General features: G+C 37.8%; 2 protein-coding genes across 5 annotated transcripts in view; both read right to left on the bottom strand.

The window, feature by feature from the left end:
- LOC138026611 (keratin-associated protein 16-1-like) overlaps positions 1-8,160 on the bottom strand; it is a 161,803-nt gene extending 153,643 nt beyond the window's left edge. The window contains exons 1-2 of one of the 4 annotated variants that reach the window (XM_068874027.1): positions 8,057-8,160; positions 7,891-7,968 (exon numbers count right to left, since the gene is read on the bottom strand). The gene's annotated coding sequence lies outside the window, so the exon portion shown is untranslated. Of the gene's footprint in view, positions 1-4,552; positions 4,624-7,890; positions 7,969-8,056 lie in introns of those variants that run through there. The other 3 variants (XM_068874030.1, XM_068874028.1, XM_068874031.1) reach the window with 3 other exon arrangements.
- A 3,742-nt stretch (positions 8,161-11,902) lies between these two features.
- LOC138025403 (keratin-associated protein 4-6-like) lies at positions 11,903-13,018 on the bottom strand. Its single transcript, XM_068872619.1, has one exon. It carries the CDS (start codon positions 13,016-13,018, stop codon positions 11,903-11,905), a length of 1,116 nt encoding a protein of 371 aa, XP_068728720.1.
- Between the last annotated feature and the right edge of the window lie 4,482 nt (positions 13,019-17,500).

The following is a 17,500-nucleotide window of genomic DNA, read 5'->3' as shown; positions in this document are numbered from 1 at the left end:
GCGTGTTCTATTCTACTTATATTAGATCAATTATGGAATATGCCGCACTATTCTTTCACTATAGCTTGTCTAAATAGCTAGAATTAGAGCGTGTGTACGCCTGAGAGAGAGAACAATGTTCATTATTTGCCCTAGTCATAGCTAACATGATGCTCTTGGTAATATGAATTGAAAGGAATTGGCCACCCATCATGACGAAATATGTGAGACACTTCATGTTTTACCACATTTGTAAAGGACAACAATGATCTCCTTTACACTGAGTTATTGCCTGCGCCGGAGGCAGTGGTGGTGGTTGTAAGTGGTAGTGGTAGTGGTAGTAGGAGTAGAAGAAGTAGTTTGCTGCTAGCGCCAGCGAGTCTAGAATGGACGATTCAATGCTTTTAGCCATGGGAAGGATTTGCATCAAACGGTAGGTACTTGGTGTCTCTTTTTATATTGTTTCAAATTTTTTTAAACAAGGTATAAAACGTTCAGTAATTATACAATTACCCTAACCTAACCCTAACGCTAACCCTAACGCTACTCCTAATCCTAACCCTGAAGGTTTTACCGTGTTTAGATAATTTTATGCAATAGATAACCACTAAATGACAAAATACACCAAGTACCTACTGCATCAAACACTTGTATAATCATATAGCCAATATCAAAAATAGGTACCTATAAGGTACATGTGGCTAGGGCATAGACCACTTTCATAAATGGCGACCAGTTTTACATTTTAAAAATGTATTTATGTTAATTTAGATCTACTGCCCTCATTCTTTTGAAATTAAAAGAAAAGAGTACCGGTATCTTGTTTGGCCACCATTATGAAAGAGGTCTATGATTTATGGTTGACGTTCCCTTTCTGGCTTCAGTACAAGCTGTATGCAAAAGTTCAGTCATACCCTTTTGAGCTTTTGAGATGTAAGAGACAATGAACTGTAGCACATGCATAAACATCAAGGACAAATTGAATGTCCATGTTAGCCCTCCAAGCATCAAAACAAGGAGCATTATAATTGTTGACTCTTAATTCATTTGGCTGCCTTTTTAAAAATAGTTAGAGGATTGAGGCTTGATCTTATAGCTAGTAAGTGTGCTTCTTCTGATAGATTCAAATTGACAAGCAGGTGGTCAGACGTGACGTCTTCTCCTTCTTTCATATCATTCAATTGCTTTTTTCTATGGTTTTCCAAGTTTCTTTGAGCTGTTTTCATTCATTATTGTCCCAATTGATCTACTTGCCTTCATACATGTAGGTGGCTGCTGATAATTAAATCGACATTCTGTCTTGGACTTCTTTTTGACAGTGTGAGAGTGTCTATGTACATGTACTTGCTTGTTGACAAGTTTTAGCAATTCAGGGTTGTGACTGGGTTTCTGGCTGTAGTGTATGTCCATATTTGGTATTTCCTTATTTGGAAGTGAACATGTGCTGAGCGAAAAGGGACGCCATTTTAAATGAAGCATTAAAACTGTTGTGTTGTTAAGACGTGTCTCTGGTTGATCTACATACGCTACACTGACAAGTGATTACTTCACTGATAAATTGTATGACTTCTTTGTCACTGACAAAACCATACGTTGGAGCATTGTCAAGTCATATGAACATATGAATATGAGTTGAGCCTCTTTTGTGGTATTCAACTCTATAAAACCAGTCAGAAAATTTACCTAAAGGTGCTACATTACTGCACAGAAATTTTCTTATAAACTGAATAATTTGGTAGCTAATTATCTGGCACACGTGACTGGATCACTTTGAATTAATCTACACTTTTCCTCCTTATCTAAACTTTCCCGTTCAATATCAGTGTATTGTTTGTCGTCAACAAGTTGGCCTAGTATTCTTAAAAGATGAATCCACTGTGTTTCTGCTGAGGAGAAACTGCAAAACCAAGATGCCTAATCATTGCAAAAATGTCCTTATTAGCTTTTTCAAAATAAGGAGGTGAACCTCTCAATACCCTCAAGAAGTTAAAACCCTAATCATGGTGGATTAATTTTTCTCTAGCACCTTGTTGCTTTAATTGTCCAGCAGTTATTGATCTTTTATTTATATGACACCTACGCAGAGCAATCTTTGCCTTTCCAAGCAAAATTTTCATCTGCAGTTTCTTAGTTTTAAAGAATATATTTCCACACACATGGCACATCTGTGATCAGATCGTGTCAATTCAGACTTGCATATTACTAAAACGAACAGGAGTGTTTCTTTTGTCATTATCGGATTTTTTTACCTAGAAATATACCTGGATGGGCTAATTCTTCTGCATATTGAAATAATTGCTTTAAAAGCGCTCTTTTCTTTGAACATAGTTGACATACCAAACTTTATAATGTGTTGCCAAATCTTACTAAGTACCGCTCAAAGATAAGCGAACCATCAAACGTGTTGACAACGCGTTGAGAACGAAGAGTCAACGCGCTTGAAAATAAGACCAACGCGTTTGCAAAACTAGTTTCTTTTCAACGCGTTTGATCTTTGTTATTCATTTTCGCCCCTTTGAATTGTGTTTTTAGTATGTAAAAAGGCGACAGAGAGAAAGTAAACAATGCGTGATTGTTGACTAAAGTGGAGTCCCGAACGTCGCAGATTTATAAGGTTATGCGGCTCTGGGTTTTGTTTCTGCAATTTCTTTCAAAGTAATTGAAGAGAACTGGCGTCACGTCCTTGATATATTAAACATGCACGGCATATGCATTTTTGCTACCGTGAAACAGATTCTCGGTCATTATAAAACTTCTAAATAATTATCGATCAAAATTTGGGTACGTTATGGAGCGTTTTTTGCGGCGAAACTAAAAAATCTTTCAGCAAAGCGGCACGTGTTGCGGCGGAAAGACTCTCTCTTGATGTAGTACGTATTTTTTTTTTATACACTTCCCTTACAAAACAGAACACTATTTTAAAACTATTTTTATGCTATTTTTGAGGTATATTTAAAATATATTTGGAACCTATTTGGGAACTATTTTGGTTGTTTATCGCAAAATATGATTTAAATACTATTTAAAGTCTAGTTTTGATGCAGTTTTGAACTGTTTTTAATGGTTTTTTAACCTAATTAAAACACATTTGAAAACTATTTTGAAAATACATGAAAAACTTATCCATCTCTGCAAATAAGGCTCCAAATAGGTTTCAACTATGTTTCAAATAGTTTTAAATATTATGACAACCAGCCTTGTAAAGATTTAAAATGTAGTTGTAATGCCTATTTGAAAGCTAGTTCAAATAAAATAGCTTCAAAATAGGTGAAAAACAGTTTAAAATCACCTTTTTAAATAGGTTTTAGCTAAAGCATCATAAAAACACAGAAGAATACTGTATATTTAAAACCTATTCTGCAGCTATTTTTTTTCTATTTTATACCTATTTTCAGCCTATTTCAACCAAAATAGCATCAAACTAGGTGAAAAACAGGTTAAAACCCATTTTTCAAATGTGCTTTAATTAAAGCACATAATTAAAACACAAAAGAATATTGTATATTTAAAACCTATTCTACGGCTATTTAAATCCTAATTTACAGCTATTTAAAACCTATTCTAATAAGAATAGCTCTAAACTAGGTTAAAAACAGGTTAAAAACAATTTTTCAAATAGGTTTTAAATAAGCACCATAAAAACACAGAAGAATATTGTGTATTACTGTTACCTATTCCTGCAGCTATTTTAATAATTTATAGCTATTTAAAACCTATTCCAATACAAATAGCTTAGAATCTTGATATGGCTGATTGTATGCAGAAAGAAGAGATTCGTTGCTTTGTCTGCTATCAGTAGCTCCCACATACGTCAGTTATAGATTTCACAGCTTTCCTCGCCAACCCAAATCTTGATTCTTGTTTTAAATTTAAATACGAAAAAAGCTTTTAAGCGTTTCAGATAAAACACAGAACTAAAACAAGTCTGCAAAGAGAGATCCTTAAATACATCAAACCATAACTGGTTGAGGAGACAGAATTGGATGCTAAGCATTTTTGTCTGCTGTAAAGGACCTTAATTTCCCTGCTGTCCCATCAAAGATTTTTTTCAGGAAGTGTCTCTTTATTCTTTTTCATGGCAACTTTAAAAAAATACAGTATTATTATACTTCAATGATGCATGTAGTGATTCCTCTAAATCACTGATCATTTCTATTACAACTAAAGTGTGTGAAGAGTAAACTCATAAATTTGGATCTCTTTACTTACAAACGTTAATAATAGCTTTCTCAGGCATTTTCTGCATTGATTACAATAGTTAAAGTGACAGCATTTAGCACTTTTACGAGGAATCAAATCATTTGTCAATCGTATACATACAACTTGCGGTATGAGGCGAGAGCACTTGTTTTCCAAATCATTTGCTTCACCATTTGCTCTAAAACTTTATTGTTCTTCATTAAAGGTTTACCAATTTTTTCACAGGATTATAGCATTTAAGTCAAATTAAATTGAGTATCCTTGCTTCACAAATTGACTCGAAGGTGTGAAAATACATACAGGTAAACCGTTCCTCATTTTAAAGACAATAAGGCATCAAATCAAATGTTATTCGCTTAAAGTTAACGCTTACCGTTTTACTTGAGGTGTTGTAAGCATTTCCTTGCCTGGATCAGGATTTAAAGAGTAAAACTAACCAAAATATCGTCACCATGCACGAAAGTGTGATCGTAGATCGTTTGAATAAAACCGCCCAAAATCTGTAAGAGCTGGACTGGTTACCACTGACTGCTGACCAAAACGAAAAGGGCTCACTAGTTTCCAGTCCGGTCTTTCTGTTATTCAAGATGGCGGAGGATGACAATCTTTCCACGGATTCAATAAATGAGCAAGATTTGAAATATACCTGATTTTATTGAAAGGCTCAAGTACTGAATGTGAGTGTGTAATTCATCATGTTCCTTTTGTAATAAGGCCGATTATGAGAGAATCAAACAAGGTAATCCGTTGATGATATTAATTTTACATTCTATTTAATACCTCCGTATAAAATCTTTAAATTCTTTTTCATTTCTCCGTGTACAGATAAAGGACATTGTTTAAGCAAAGTACATATATTACGAGTAGTGAATTAACTCAAAGAATATCGCATTCACAATGGCATGCTTTGAATAAGACCAAACCTTGTTATACATGTATTGAAGGTTGAAGTTAAAGCTCATTTTTTCAAGGCACCAGATGAAATCAAATCCTAAAAGGGCACTTAAACTTTGATTATTGTCTCACTGGCACATTCAGTACTATTGCACAAAATTCTCAAGAATTTCAACTCACTCAAGGGACCCTCAAGTTGAATCATTGAGTGGAATTCGTAAAGATTCCCATAAAATCCCAGCTGTACTTTAGCATCATAGAATGAGATGGACTAGCTTAAATCATTTACATAGCTCTTTTATCAGAGACTCTGTACATCTAAGAATAATCATGCAAAGGTTTAGTCTCAGGTGTCAAATTTAGGAACAGTCAATATAATATTCATGTTCAAGTGTGAGATATAATATAATGTTTACGTAGCTACATGAAAGATACATGTAATTGGCCGTTAAACCATAACATCATCGTATTTTGCAAGACATGATCAAGATTGTTACTTGAAAGACAGTTCAATTGAGCCCACAGAGTTTGGTTAAGGTCACTGGTCACTATTCAGACACTGTTACACTAAATTGCAGTCAATGTCCGTAATCTTGAAGACTTAAACATTTTTGGCCTGGAAATTCAATAAAGCCTGGTCAAGCCTGGCTTGAATCTTAAGGCCTGGAAGGCCAGACTTTTTTGACCTTCAGATTTCTTGCATTCAAATACAGACTGTATTCACTCACATGAAAAATTATTCCAGCATCAAGCTCATTATCATGATTCGAGTGTATACTCAGCAATTCAAAAGTACCTTTAAATTATTCTTTCCAATTTGAAATAGTTATAACTAGACTATTTTATCCCTATTTTGAAGCTTTATGATGGTTGCCCATTTTAAATAGGTATTAAATAGGTTATTAAAAATTTGTTTGAAAAATTTTAATGATTCGAGTATACTCAGCAATTTGAAAATACCTTTCAAATACTCCTTTCAAGTTCAAACTAGTTTTAAATAGACTATTTTATTCCTATTTAGGAGATTTATGAATGCCATACATTTGAAATAGATTTCAACTAGACTATTTAATTACTACTTTTGAAAAAATATTTCACAACCACTTTTTAAATCATCAACTTTTTCGTAGTTGCCTTGTAATTAGTATTTAAATAGCATATTTTAAACTATTTTGAAACATGTGTGGTGTATAAATAGATTGCAAATACCTATTTGGAACCTATTATTCTGAGAAATAGATTACAAATAGCTGAACTCATTCTATCAGTGGTCATTAACTAGTGTTTAACTTCTATTTAACTACATTTTAAATACATGGCACTATTTTTCAATTTTCGCAAAATAGGATTAAAATAGAGTATGATGACCTGAAACTAGTGTGCAAATAGTTAAAATAGCATTCAAACATATTCAAACCAGGTTAAAAATAAGGTTGGTTTGGTAAGGGTTTCTACATTCCGCGAATGTTCAGTTCAGATGACGGTGAACTACGATAGCTAGTTCGCCGCGATGTTTCTTGTCAAGTTGTCTTGCATTTGATTAGAGCGGTAAGATATTCAGCAGACCAGTTAAACCCAGGAAACGTTTGCTATCGCCGCTGCTCACCGCTCGTGATGTTGTCCTTTTGTGGTGCTGTGACCTTTCATCTCCTCGATCCCTACTGAAGTTTAATTTGTTTCGCAACGCAAGGAACTGAAGGTTCGTTTAGTTTCATGAGGTATTAAGATTGTTATCGGGATTTTTGGGGGGTTTAATTGGAGAGTTCATTGATTTAAAACTGAATCATTTTCATACGGAAAGTAAAATTAAGTCGGCTTGTCGCATCAAATTTTTGCATCTTCAGTGTTGAAACAAGCGCAATGCGTATTTTCGTTCCTGTATATCTAAAATGATTTTATCTTTTAAGCAAACTACTACTCCAAATGTTGACAAAATCATTGTACCCGGCGCTTTAGGTTCATGCAGTTAAAAGCTGCAAGACAGTTGAAAAGCCATTCACAGATCTTTCGCAAGGGAGTGTTAAAAACTGCTTGCCGGCGGAATAAATTATTACGCTTGAAGTATTTTTGGTCGTTTTAAATGTTATTTTGCATTTTTAGTTTAAATGGCACGGTTATGCGACGTGAAAAATCCGAAAACATTCACCTTTTTGTTTTTAATACGTCGCAAGCCAAACTTTGCACAGTCCGGTCACCCCAAAACACAGACTACAGACTGTGCAGACCGTGCAGACCAGGGGTAAAATATGGCGTTACCCTCACTGTCATTGAGAGCTAACCGTAAACAGGCTAACCTGAATGCCACTTAAGCCTAATTAGGCTAACCGAATGTTATTTAGGCCTAATTCAGGCTAACCGAATTTTCATTTTACAGACGGTCTGCACAGTCTGCAGTTTGCGTTTTTCAGTGTCCAGCATAGTCAGACGACGAGACATCGTTTTATTTTGTGGCATTACTTTCCGAACGCATCATTGAACTTCTTTTGCGATGCAAATTCAACTTAGAGGATTCGGGAGTCGAGCTTCGCAGCGATTGCAGAATACCCGCCCACTTTACGTTTGCGACAGAAGCTGCACGTGAACTCAAAGCCCCTTCCATATTTTTCCCGTTCAATTAACGGGCTCATTTATCGAGGCTTATGTTTTCCCTTATAGTGCTTTTGTTTTCGCTGTCATGTCAGCGCGTCATGCCGAAAATCGGCTTATAATATGAGCGATAGGCCTAGCAAGAGATTTCACCAGACCATTATGAAAGTCAAGGTGAAAACTGTGATAAATAATTTCGGTTCATTTTCTAAAATGACGCAAGGTACTTACTTGATTACAACCTCAGCTCTCTCGCGAGTCCAAATTCCCAATGAAGACCTGGAGTCAACCATCTACGGTGGCCCACAACTGTCACATCAAAACCAAATGCTCACAGCAAATTCAAATCACTCACAGCAAATTACAATTCACTTACAGCAAATTACAAATTACTCACAGCAAATTCAAATCATCCACAGCAAATTACAAATCACTCACAGAAAATTTAAAATTAAATCACCCACAGCAAATAATTACAAATCACTCGCATCAAAATTCAAAATTGTCGACCACGCTAGGCGTCTTCAGTCACCTCCAGCCAGCGGTGCAAGACGTCAAAGAATATTTGTCATACATGAGGCCGCTACCTGCGAAGTTTTTTCCACACTTGCACCATTAATGGCGACATTGATTTTGTCTGAGTCAAATTAACCCACACCTAAAAAATTCGGCAGGCGTTGGACAGAGCAAAATTTATTAAGTTTCACTCTTAGGGGTCAATGGCTTAAGTCACTAGCTTTTTCTTCTACCACAACGAACGAGAACCATGTTTTGTTTCCACTGTAAGTTTACCGTTGCTGAAGTTTCCAATTACTGCTCCAGCTGTGGACAAGGTAAGTTTCCCTTGCCATTTTGATACCGTATTTCCTTAAAGGTCAATTTTAAATGGCTTGGGAAAACGTACCTTGTCCACAGCTGGAGCTTTAATTGGAACCTTCAGCAACGGTAGCAACACTTATTGTTGAATAAATCATCATCTAATAGCAATAAAATGCTATTAGAAACTGAGAGGCTATCTTTCCGAAAACTCAGATGATTTAAACAATTTAAAGCTCGGGCAAAAGGCTTGAACATTTGCTTCAACAACCGTTCGATTTTGGTTGAACAGCGATGTTGAAACCGTCCCCTCCCTTCTTTCAACCGGGTTGAAACATGTTGAATCGAAGTTGAGTCGATGTTGAGTCGAAGTTGAGTCGATGTTCAACAACCATTCAACATTTCTTTTGTTTTCACGAATGTTGAATGAAGTTGAAGCCCTTTGCCCCTCTCTTTCAACATTGTTGGGTATGCGCTTGCGCACTAATCGGTCTCTCTCAATGACGTATCCATGTCCGTATGCACAGTAACAACCGCGGCTGCAGCCTGGGACTGAATACAAAGCCTCCCGTGAGTTGTTGATGATGTGCTGAAGCCGTTTGTCTCCCTACTTCAACATCAGGGAGCTTTAGCAACGACGACGGAAACGCGGGCAACGAGTACGTCATCTAAACCATAGTTAATAGAGGGAAATGGTTATGAAACCCGACAAATTTCTTTGTTGTAGGTTTTTGTTCTTTTTTTTGGCCTTGACCGTGCACAAAACACAATAGTTGTTTACTCCGTACTGAGGAACTGGACAATAGAAACGTGTTGGTTACGTAATTCATGCATAGCGTATGAGCGCAAAACAAAAGATTGTGCACGGTCATGGACTTTCCAACCCAAATCTTGGTATCTTTGTTTGCTCCTTTCATGTTTGCCGAGCTTCCAAACCAGTCCACTCTATTAACTATGTCTAAACACATAAATTCGCGTTATTGTAATCACTTCGTGACTATTTCAAGCGTTTTAACATAACAATGGTGTGACAGTCCCTCAAGAATGAAAGCGATTCGAGTTACGCTTAATTTAAAGGAGAAAGTGAAAATTTACCTCCAAGTGCTGACGTCCTCCATAAAACCTCAAATTTGGGGTCAGTACGCAGCTATTACAACGGCTCTCGGGATTGGTTCAGACAACAATAGACACGTACAAAGCACGATGCAAAAGAAACAATGGACCTTAAATCTAAAAGCAATAGAGCTGCGTCCTAAAGCCGGATCCAATGAAATTAGAGGTTGTAAAGAGCTGCGTGCTATGGGGGGGCTAATTTCATTAGATCCATCCACTTAACCACTAAAGATCAATTGACGGGTAAGTGAGCCGATTATTGACCAAAAGTAATTAGTATATATATAAAATCATTGCTGAATAATGATCTAAGGTTTGATTTTAAGATGGTTAGCTCTCTCTTGAAGTTTGGTAAGGTTAACCGAGATTTTTCACTGTGTAAGCTTGCTTTTTACTGGCTGTTAATACACGTTTGCAGCGGCATTTGGAAGAAGAAAATTATTGACATTTAACAAAAATGACGTTATCGCAGTTAGTGCTCTTTGGTAGTCTAGTGGTTAAGTGAAGGGGTTAATAATCAAATGTTTTCAGGTTCGAGTGTTTAGATTAGAGTCCAGTCATTGGGGTTTGGTTTTCAAAAAAACAAAAGGTCATTTTCCATGACAGATCCCTATCAAGCTTTCTGTGTCCAAAACAACAAGTCTTACCGGAATGGCGGCCATGATGGTGTACCAATTTGAAACTAATCCTCCGGGAATAGACCATATTTGTATTCTCAGTATTGGACTGGAACTACTGTAGCTTGCAACGGAGGCTAATGCAGGGGAATCTTTCAAATGCAAATACTTTTTAATATATTCCCCCGCATTAGCCTCCATTGCAAGAGGTCTTGCAAGCTACAATTGTAGTTCCAGTCTAATACTGAGAATCTGGGCGAAAACCCGAGGCCCCCACATAAAAAGGGGAAAAATGTAAATTAATATGTAAATTGGTAGATATTGTATAGGGCAAAGCAATCTTGATTTGCTCACCCGAGCGCGCAAGGTGGTATCAGTATTGCTTAACAGGGCGTACAAAATGGTATCGGTATTGTTCACCTAGTTCGCGAGGTGTTCTGGGCAACTTGAGTCACGACGCAGAAAAAGTCACAACGATAGCAAAGGTTCAGCATTGCGATTGAAGGTGAGTAATTTTCGAATATTAACAGCGATTCCTTTTACTTTGAAAATCAAAGATTACAGTATCTGATAGAAAATCATATTGCCTGGGTCAGGCACAAATCATAAACAGGGGCGACGATTTGCCAGACACAAATGAAATCAGAATCACGGGCGACAGACTTGGATGAAACCTCAGAGAGCAAAAGCATAGTCTCAGTATCAACATTTTCAAACAATCTTTGATCATTTTTACAACAGTTATTCACAGATAATAATAATCAGCGATCCGAATATAATAAGCGAGTTTTGTTCCTATTTTATGGTATTTCAAGGTACCATGGAAAGAACCACATGGATAAAAAAGTTGACGAAACGTTGCCTAGAGTCACTGAATGTATGAAATAAACGTTGATGGAAATTAAAAATAAATGCTGTTTGTTGTTGCCCATTCTTTCCGCGCATCTTTCACTTTCATTTACCTAGCTAATTACATGCAAAATAATATGAAGACATCACAATGTGCAGTACTTATTAATTCGAAAAACCTCAACTGCCATCCGTATTATCTTAGGCGGGGGCAGATGAAGTGAAAACTGTTACTAGTTTTATGCAAATAGTTTATTTTGTTTCAGTAATCCAATATGGCTGATGGTCACGTGAGTAAAAACGCTCTATTGACAATTAAGAAGAATCCCTCAATAGACCACTTTCGATATATTAAAATTCAGCTCGATAGTGAGGCTTAGAGGACACAAACAAAAGAAATAAAGAAACATGTTCATTGAGTTTCCTTTGTTTGTGTTCCCTAGGCCACACTGCCAAACTGAATTTTAATATATCGAAAGTGGTCTATAGAGGGACAGACTTGGTTGATTAAATGTAAACTTGTTGACCCAGGAATTAAACCACGCGACCAGGAAAATATTTGTGTCATAGCCTTTCACTGAATTTCAATCTTAATTATTTGTAGATTGATTGCTTTCATGAAACCAGACCTTCTAGGGCAACTACTAATCTTTTGTTATTACCTTAAAATTAAGAATTCATACAATCATTAAAATAGGTTTGTCGAACGAAAACTTTGAGTTAAAGGTTTATTTCAGTTTAGATCGAAAAACAGAAAAACTGTTAAAAAAGCTGAAAGGGTCTCTTTTTCCCTCACCATGGAGAGAGGGGGCCAGCAATCAGGTTGTGACAGTGGGCCTTTGATGATTTTAGAGACAAAATGAAAAGGCGAAGAAGACGAAAACTTTCAAAAGTGACAACCTTATTTTTGGCGGGGCAGAAGCACTGGGGTGACCGACAGTTGTGCGAACAGTGGCACTGGTACTCTTTCTTGTCGTGGTGGGGCTGGTAGTTGTCGTGCTTCTAGAATAGACTTGCTCGAAGCATGCTTCTTCGATGGAACAATTTGTGATCACGCAATGTTCAGCATCGCACTTGTGGATGCACGTACTCCCATTTTCACAAGTTTGATAGCAATGTTTTACGGCCGCTGAGCAGGTCATGTTGCAAGTCCCGTTGCTGCAATTTTGGCGACAAATCTCTGAATGACATTCCATATCGACCTTGCTATTTATTCGATCAGTGTTTGCTGTCTGGGTGCAGGTCTTAGATCCCCGGGAACAAACCATGTTGCAGTCTCCATGGAAACACTTTTGAGTGCAGTTCGAAGCAACGCAGACCATATTTTCGCAAGTGCCCGAAGAACACTCTTGCTCGCAAATACCTGGCCTGGGAACAGGGGACGTACAAGTCATGTTACATCGTCCTTCGATTCCACATCGCTGGTTGCACATATCTCTTTCACAAACCATAGTGGCATTGCTTGATTTCTCACCAAACTGACTGCAAGTTCCCGCCCTAGCAGGACAAAACATTCGGCATTCGTGGGACTCATAACTATGTCCACAAGTCTGTTTACAAGCGCTTGCTTCACACACCATCGATCTGGCAGTTACTTGCTCACAACTCTCTACGTCTTGGACACACTTCATGCCATCGCAAACGGGAGTGCTACAATGTTGATCGCACGCCTTGGAGTTGCACGTCATCGACCCACAACCACGGCTTTCGAAACAATTCTGGTCACATCTGACCAATGAGCGGCACTCAATGGTATCACACTTGCTATCCTGACACATTTGATAGCAACTGTCATATGGAACTGTGAGGCCACAATACATTGAGCTGAAGACATTGGACTCCATAATATCCTGCACACAGGATCGATTGTTTCGCATGTACATGCGGTCACAGCTGGTTTTGTTGCTAGCAGAGACAAACGTGGTCCCATCAGCCCATATCAAGGCCAAGGCAAGCAATAACATTCTAACAGAAGAAAAAAAAGGAAGTAAAAAAAGACCCGCTTTAGGGAATAAGGCTTTACTTGAAGGGACACTGTTATCCTATTTTTAAGTAACACACTGAAAATCCAACAGACACTGTTCTGTTGATGGCAACTGTCATGAAACCTCTTTCTTTTCTAATATTCCTTAGTGCAGTGTCTGTTATCTACCTTCAGAGTTTATGAACTTCTTTTTGTTAATTACGTAGTATTGGAATGTAGCCCCATCTAAAAAATATATATCGCTTAACTTGTAAGTAAAATTTATTGTCGTACATGTATAAATATATGAAGTTGGGGTTTCGGGTGGGGTTTTCGTGAAGAAAGCGAGCAAGAAAGGAGGAGATTGCAAAGTGAAGGCCTGAGGTCTAGAAAAGACCCAGATTTTCACTGATAATTTGAGTGAACTTCAGCCTTGCCTGGGAAACTGATTCTTGGGTTTCAGAGACTGAAAACAGCGTTTCTCAGTATTGAAGGCGCTGTTACACTGTGCAAATTTTCGTACAACTTGTCTCGCAACGCCATTTCTACAAATGTCCTCACAGAAAATAACAAGTTAATTTACGGGTGTTACACTGAGCAGCATTGCATTCAAGTTGTCGCGTTAAGATGATCACGTGAGGTTAAAGGAACATTTTCATTGGCTGGTTGATTGAAACGTTGAATCGAAACGTGGTTCTGGAAAGAGAAGTTTATTAGGTATTAGTTTTAACTTAGGATTTGAATCAGCTTTGGCCATTTTAACGTAATTTTAGCATTAGGTGTAATATTTATCATTAACTAGATTATCGTTTTAAGTCATATTTGACCATATTTGGTTATCTCAGTTCATGCATGTGTGTTGTGCAATCGCGTTGGTGTTAACACACTTTCCTCCCACGCAGACAGAAAGTCTCTCACGTGGAATAATGTCATGCACGTTAAATCTGATTAAAAGTTTTTTAAAAAGTATTACTACGCACTACGTCATTACCTTCCTCCTACGTTTTTTTGGAAGCTCAAAATATGGGTCAGTCGGACGGCCTAATATTTGTAAAATTGGTAATATCATGCATATAGTGATATGGAACTACTTTCGTTGATAGGGTCGAACAATCAGCTATAAGCCCGAAGGTATAGCAATTAGTGAATGAATTGAGAAACACGATAAACACTTAACACAGTTTATCTTGATCACATAAAAATGAAGGATCAACTTATTATCATATCCATGTCTACCCACTTTTGATATCGCAGATCGAAAAAAACAAACGACTTGGCTAGTAGCGCCGTCATTGGGATACCGGTCCCAAACAATTGCCAGTGGCTCGGTTGAAATGTCAATAGCGTAAACATGATATTCAAGTGCATAAACGTGGTGGATGAGCTGCAAGAACAACAATGACACTAAGCTTTAAAAAAAGCCAATACGATTATGCATGCCACTAAAATAAATCTTCTACCCGAAATAAACGTGGAATAGAGACAGACCAATTCGGCTAACTCAATGTTGTACCCAATTCAAAATCCTTTCGGAATAAAACGTTTTTTCCAAGTATTCCCATATCATTTGAATGAGAATGCAACACAAGAAGAATCTTAACCCCGAGAGATCTGAATTGGGTTCAACATTGAGTTAGCCGAGTTGGTCTATTGAAGTTTGAATCCCTTAGGAATTGAGTCACTTAATGTAGGTTTTGCACACGATTTTGCCTAAAAAATGAAGGCGTCAATAATGGGGCTTCAAAGGCACGAGAAATCCAAGTATTTTTGACGCGACGCGACGTACCCAAAACTTGCATTCACTGACTTAAAAAGGGATAATCAGACATACTGCAATGAACAAGGTTAAGTTTTGTTCAAAATCATAATTAGCTACTCGCCGCCGGCCTGATGTAGAAAGTAAGGCGATCACATATTAACTGTTGTCTTCACGGAGCATAAGACACCACAAAACAAGTATGATGATAAAAGCGTTCGATGTAACGTTGCAGGGTTATTTAAGCTACAAGCTATTTTTATAATGATTAACAACAGCGGAGCTCACCTTGGTGAAGGAATCACTAACGTTCACACTGTTCTGGAATTGTTTACATTGTGGCAACTGCAAATGTGAGCTTCGATCACGAAGACTCTTGACCTTATATGGTGTTTGTCTTTCATTGCTCTGTGATAGCTTGCGGACACATAAGTATTTCCGGCGGGCGTTCTCTCTCCCCCGAAAAATGGCAGTCGTATTTCGTTTTTCTGCTAAAACGAACAAATCAGTTGATTTTTCTCCGGATTTTTTCCGAATTTTTTCCGAATTTGCGTAACGCGGAAATTGCGGCGAGAGCCCTTCATACTAATTTTGAATTGGAACTTTTCGTTTGAAAGCAAACTCCCTTCGCATGCTTAAAAGGGTGAAAGATCACTCGCCGAGCAGAACATAAATGCGAAGGACTCTTGTCGGAAGCTCGTTTTTTCCTTCCCAGACATTCTTTTGGCTAGTAAAGCTGGGGTCTTTGCGATGAAGTTTTGTCTGGCGAATACTGGGTACAGTAACGATTCAAATTATAAATGCTAAGACGCAGGAGTTGTTGTTGACAATGTTAGACTTGAGCGTCACGCAACAAAACAATTGACGTTCTCAGCTTGTCGGTAATAGTTTCATCACACAGAGACAGGCGAAAATAAACGATAAAAACCGACGATTCGGAGTATCCATTACGCCATTTTCTGAGGAACTATATGTCGTCAGCTCATCTTGAAAAACAAAGCCAAGGACAATAATGTTGAGGCGAAGGTCACTCAATATGAAGCGCACCATCTTCACCATACTGTCCATACTCTCGCAGTGCGATATTAAATTCGAATTTCAGTTCTTCGACAGAATGTTTCAAATGAACCTTAAAATTTGCCTTAAAAAGACTGATTGTGTGAAATCCTACCGCTACTCTTTTCGAAAGCCTTCTGATTACTGTAGTTAACCGGAAACTGAAGTCGTTAAAAGGGCGGGCTTAATTATGGGATAGGCAAAAAAGGGAAGGACACAGGTCACATTTCACTGGTCACTCGTTTCAGGTCAATTTTTAACCTATACTGAAGCAAACCAAAACTCATTGATTTTAGGCCTAATGAGGTTTAAGTTTAGCATAAGTCAAGGTTTTGTAACGATTGACCTGTTTAAAGTGACCTATACGTTAAACTTGTCGGAATGTTATCCAGATGAATAACGGTAATAAACTATTTTACGTAATGCTGGTGTTGTTAAAAGGTGTTCCCGTTCGTGAGATGAAGAAACCACGATTACGTGGTAAGCAAGAAACGATAAGTTCCATCTGAGGATGAAGCAAACTTGAATTTGGTTAATACTCGCTTTTAATATCGTGTGCGTATTCACTCGCACCCGAATTTCTCTGCATCACAGTTTTCCTTTTGTTCTTACGCAGCCTATGCTCTTCAATAGAAAGAACAAGGAGATGCAACAAAAAGTAGTTGTTAAGGTTTTTTTCTTATGTATATCATTTTTGGCTAACCGCCAAACGTCTTCAGGTAAAACGGGAATTGCCATGGAGAGTCGAGTGTTTTTTAAGTGCATAAGATGTCAGGTACTGTCAGGTAAGAAACAAATCAATGAAACTGAAAAAGGCAAATGCTTATGTGAAAAAACTAGGGAAAAAGAAGGTGTACTGAAAATACCTTTTTTCAGGAATGACCAGACTGTCAGAATCGATTGACCAGCGCTGCCTCGCTTAAAACTCGGAAAAAAGGGGCAAAAAACGTCTTCTTAACCCGGGTCTTACGAATTCTGTCTGTTGGACAATAATTTTTTTGGGGGGAGGGAGGGGGTGGAATTGGTTGCATGTCGTTAGCATTGTGGTTAGGGGATGAGAGGACTTACTGTCAGTGGTGCAACTATATCGGACTACAATCTTGGACAAAATAGATGGGAAATTTGTACCCCCCCTCCCAAATCAAGGATGGGAGAATGGCGCGTTTTGGCTTGATTTGGGGGCGGGGATGGGGGTTTGCTGTTCAATTTTATTCTGTCCAAGATTGTAGCCTTGGATTTAGTTCAACGGCTCATCTAAAGGAGGTTTTAAAATCACTTATTCTTATGCCTTTCACTCCCAAGATCTTTCCCGGCTGGTCATGAAATTCGGTATCATATCAGTATCCCCCAGCCAGGAGCCCCCAGCTGATGATAACCTTCATTCTCAATACCTGTTTACCCGACAGTATATTGAAACTGTTAAGAGAATTTACATTCTGATCACTCCTGGGAGTCATAGAGTTAAGGATTGTATCATCACTATAATTCATCACTGTAATGTCTCTCTTTATTAACTTATCAACACTTTTCCACCCTTAAAACGTCGCTAACAAAGAATAGAGAACTCCGCCTTGAATACACCCTTTGACTTCCCGCTACCCTCTGTCGAGTTATCGTCCAAGACCTATTGTAGATAGCGATATCAGTAACACAAATCGAAAGATCATCATA

Source organism: Montipora capricornis, chromosome 12 (assembly GCF_036669925.1).
Source record: "Montipora capricornis isolate CH-2021 chromosome 12, ASM3666992v2, whole genome shotgun sequence".
NCBI lineage: Eukaryota > Metazoa > Cnidaria > Anthozoa > Scleractinia > Acroporidae > Montipora > Montipora capricornis.
Note: the sequence above shows the minus strand (reverse complement) of the source record. Positions and strands in the feature narration are given on the sequence as shown.

Excerpts from the sequence above, each read along its gene's own strand:
- LOC138025403 (XM_068872619.1), bottom strand. The coding sequence starts at position 13,018 with ATGTTATTGCTTGCCTTGGCCTTGATATGGGCTGATGGGACCACGTTT.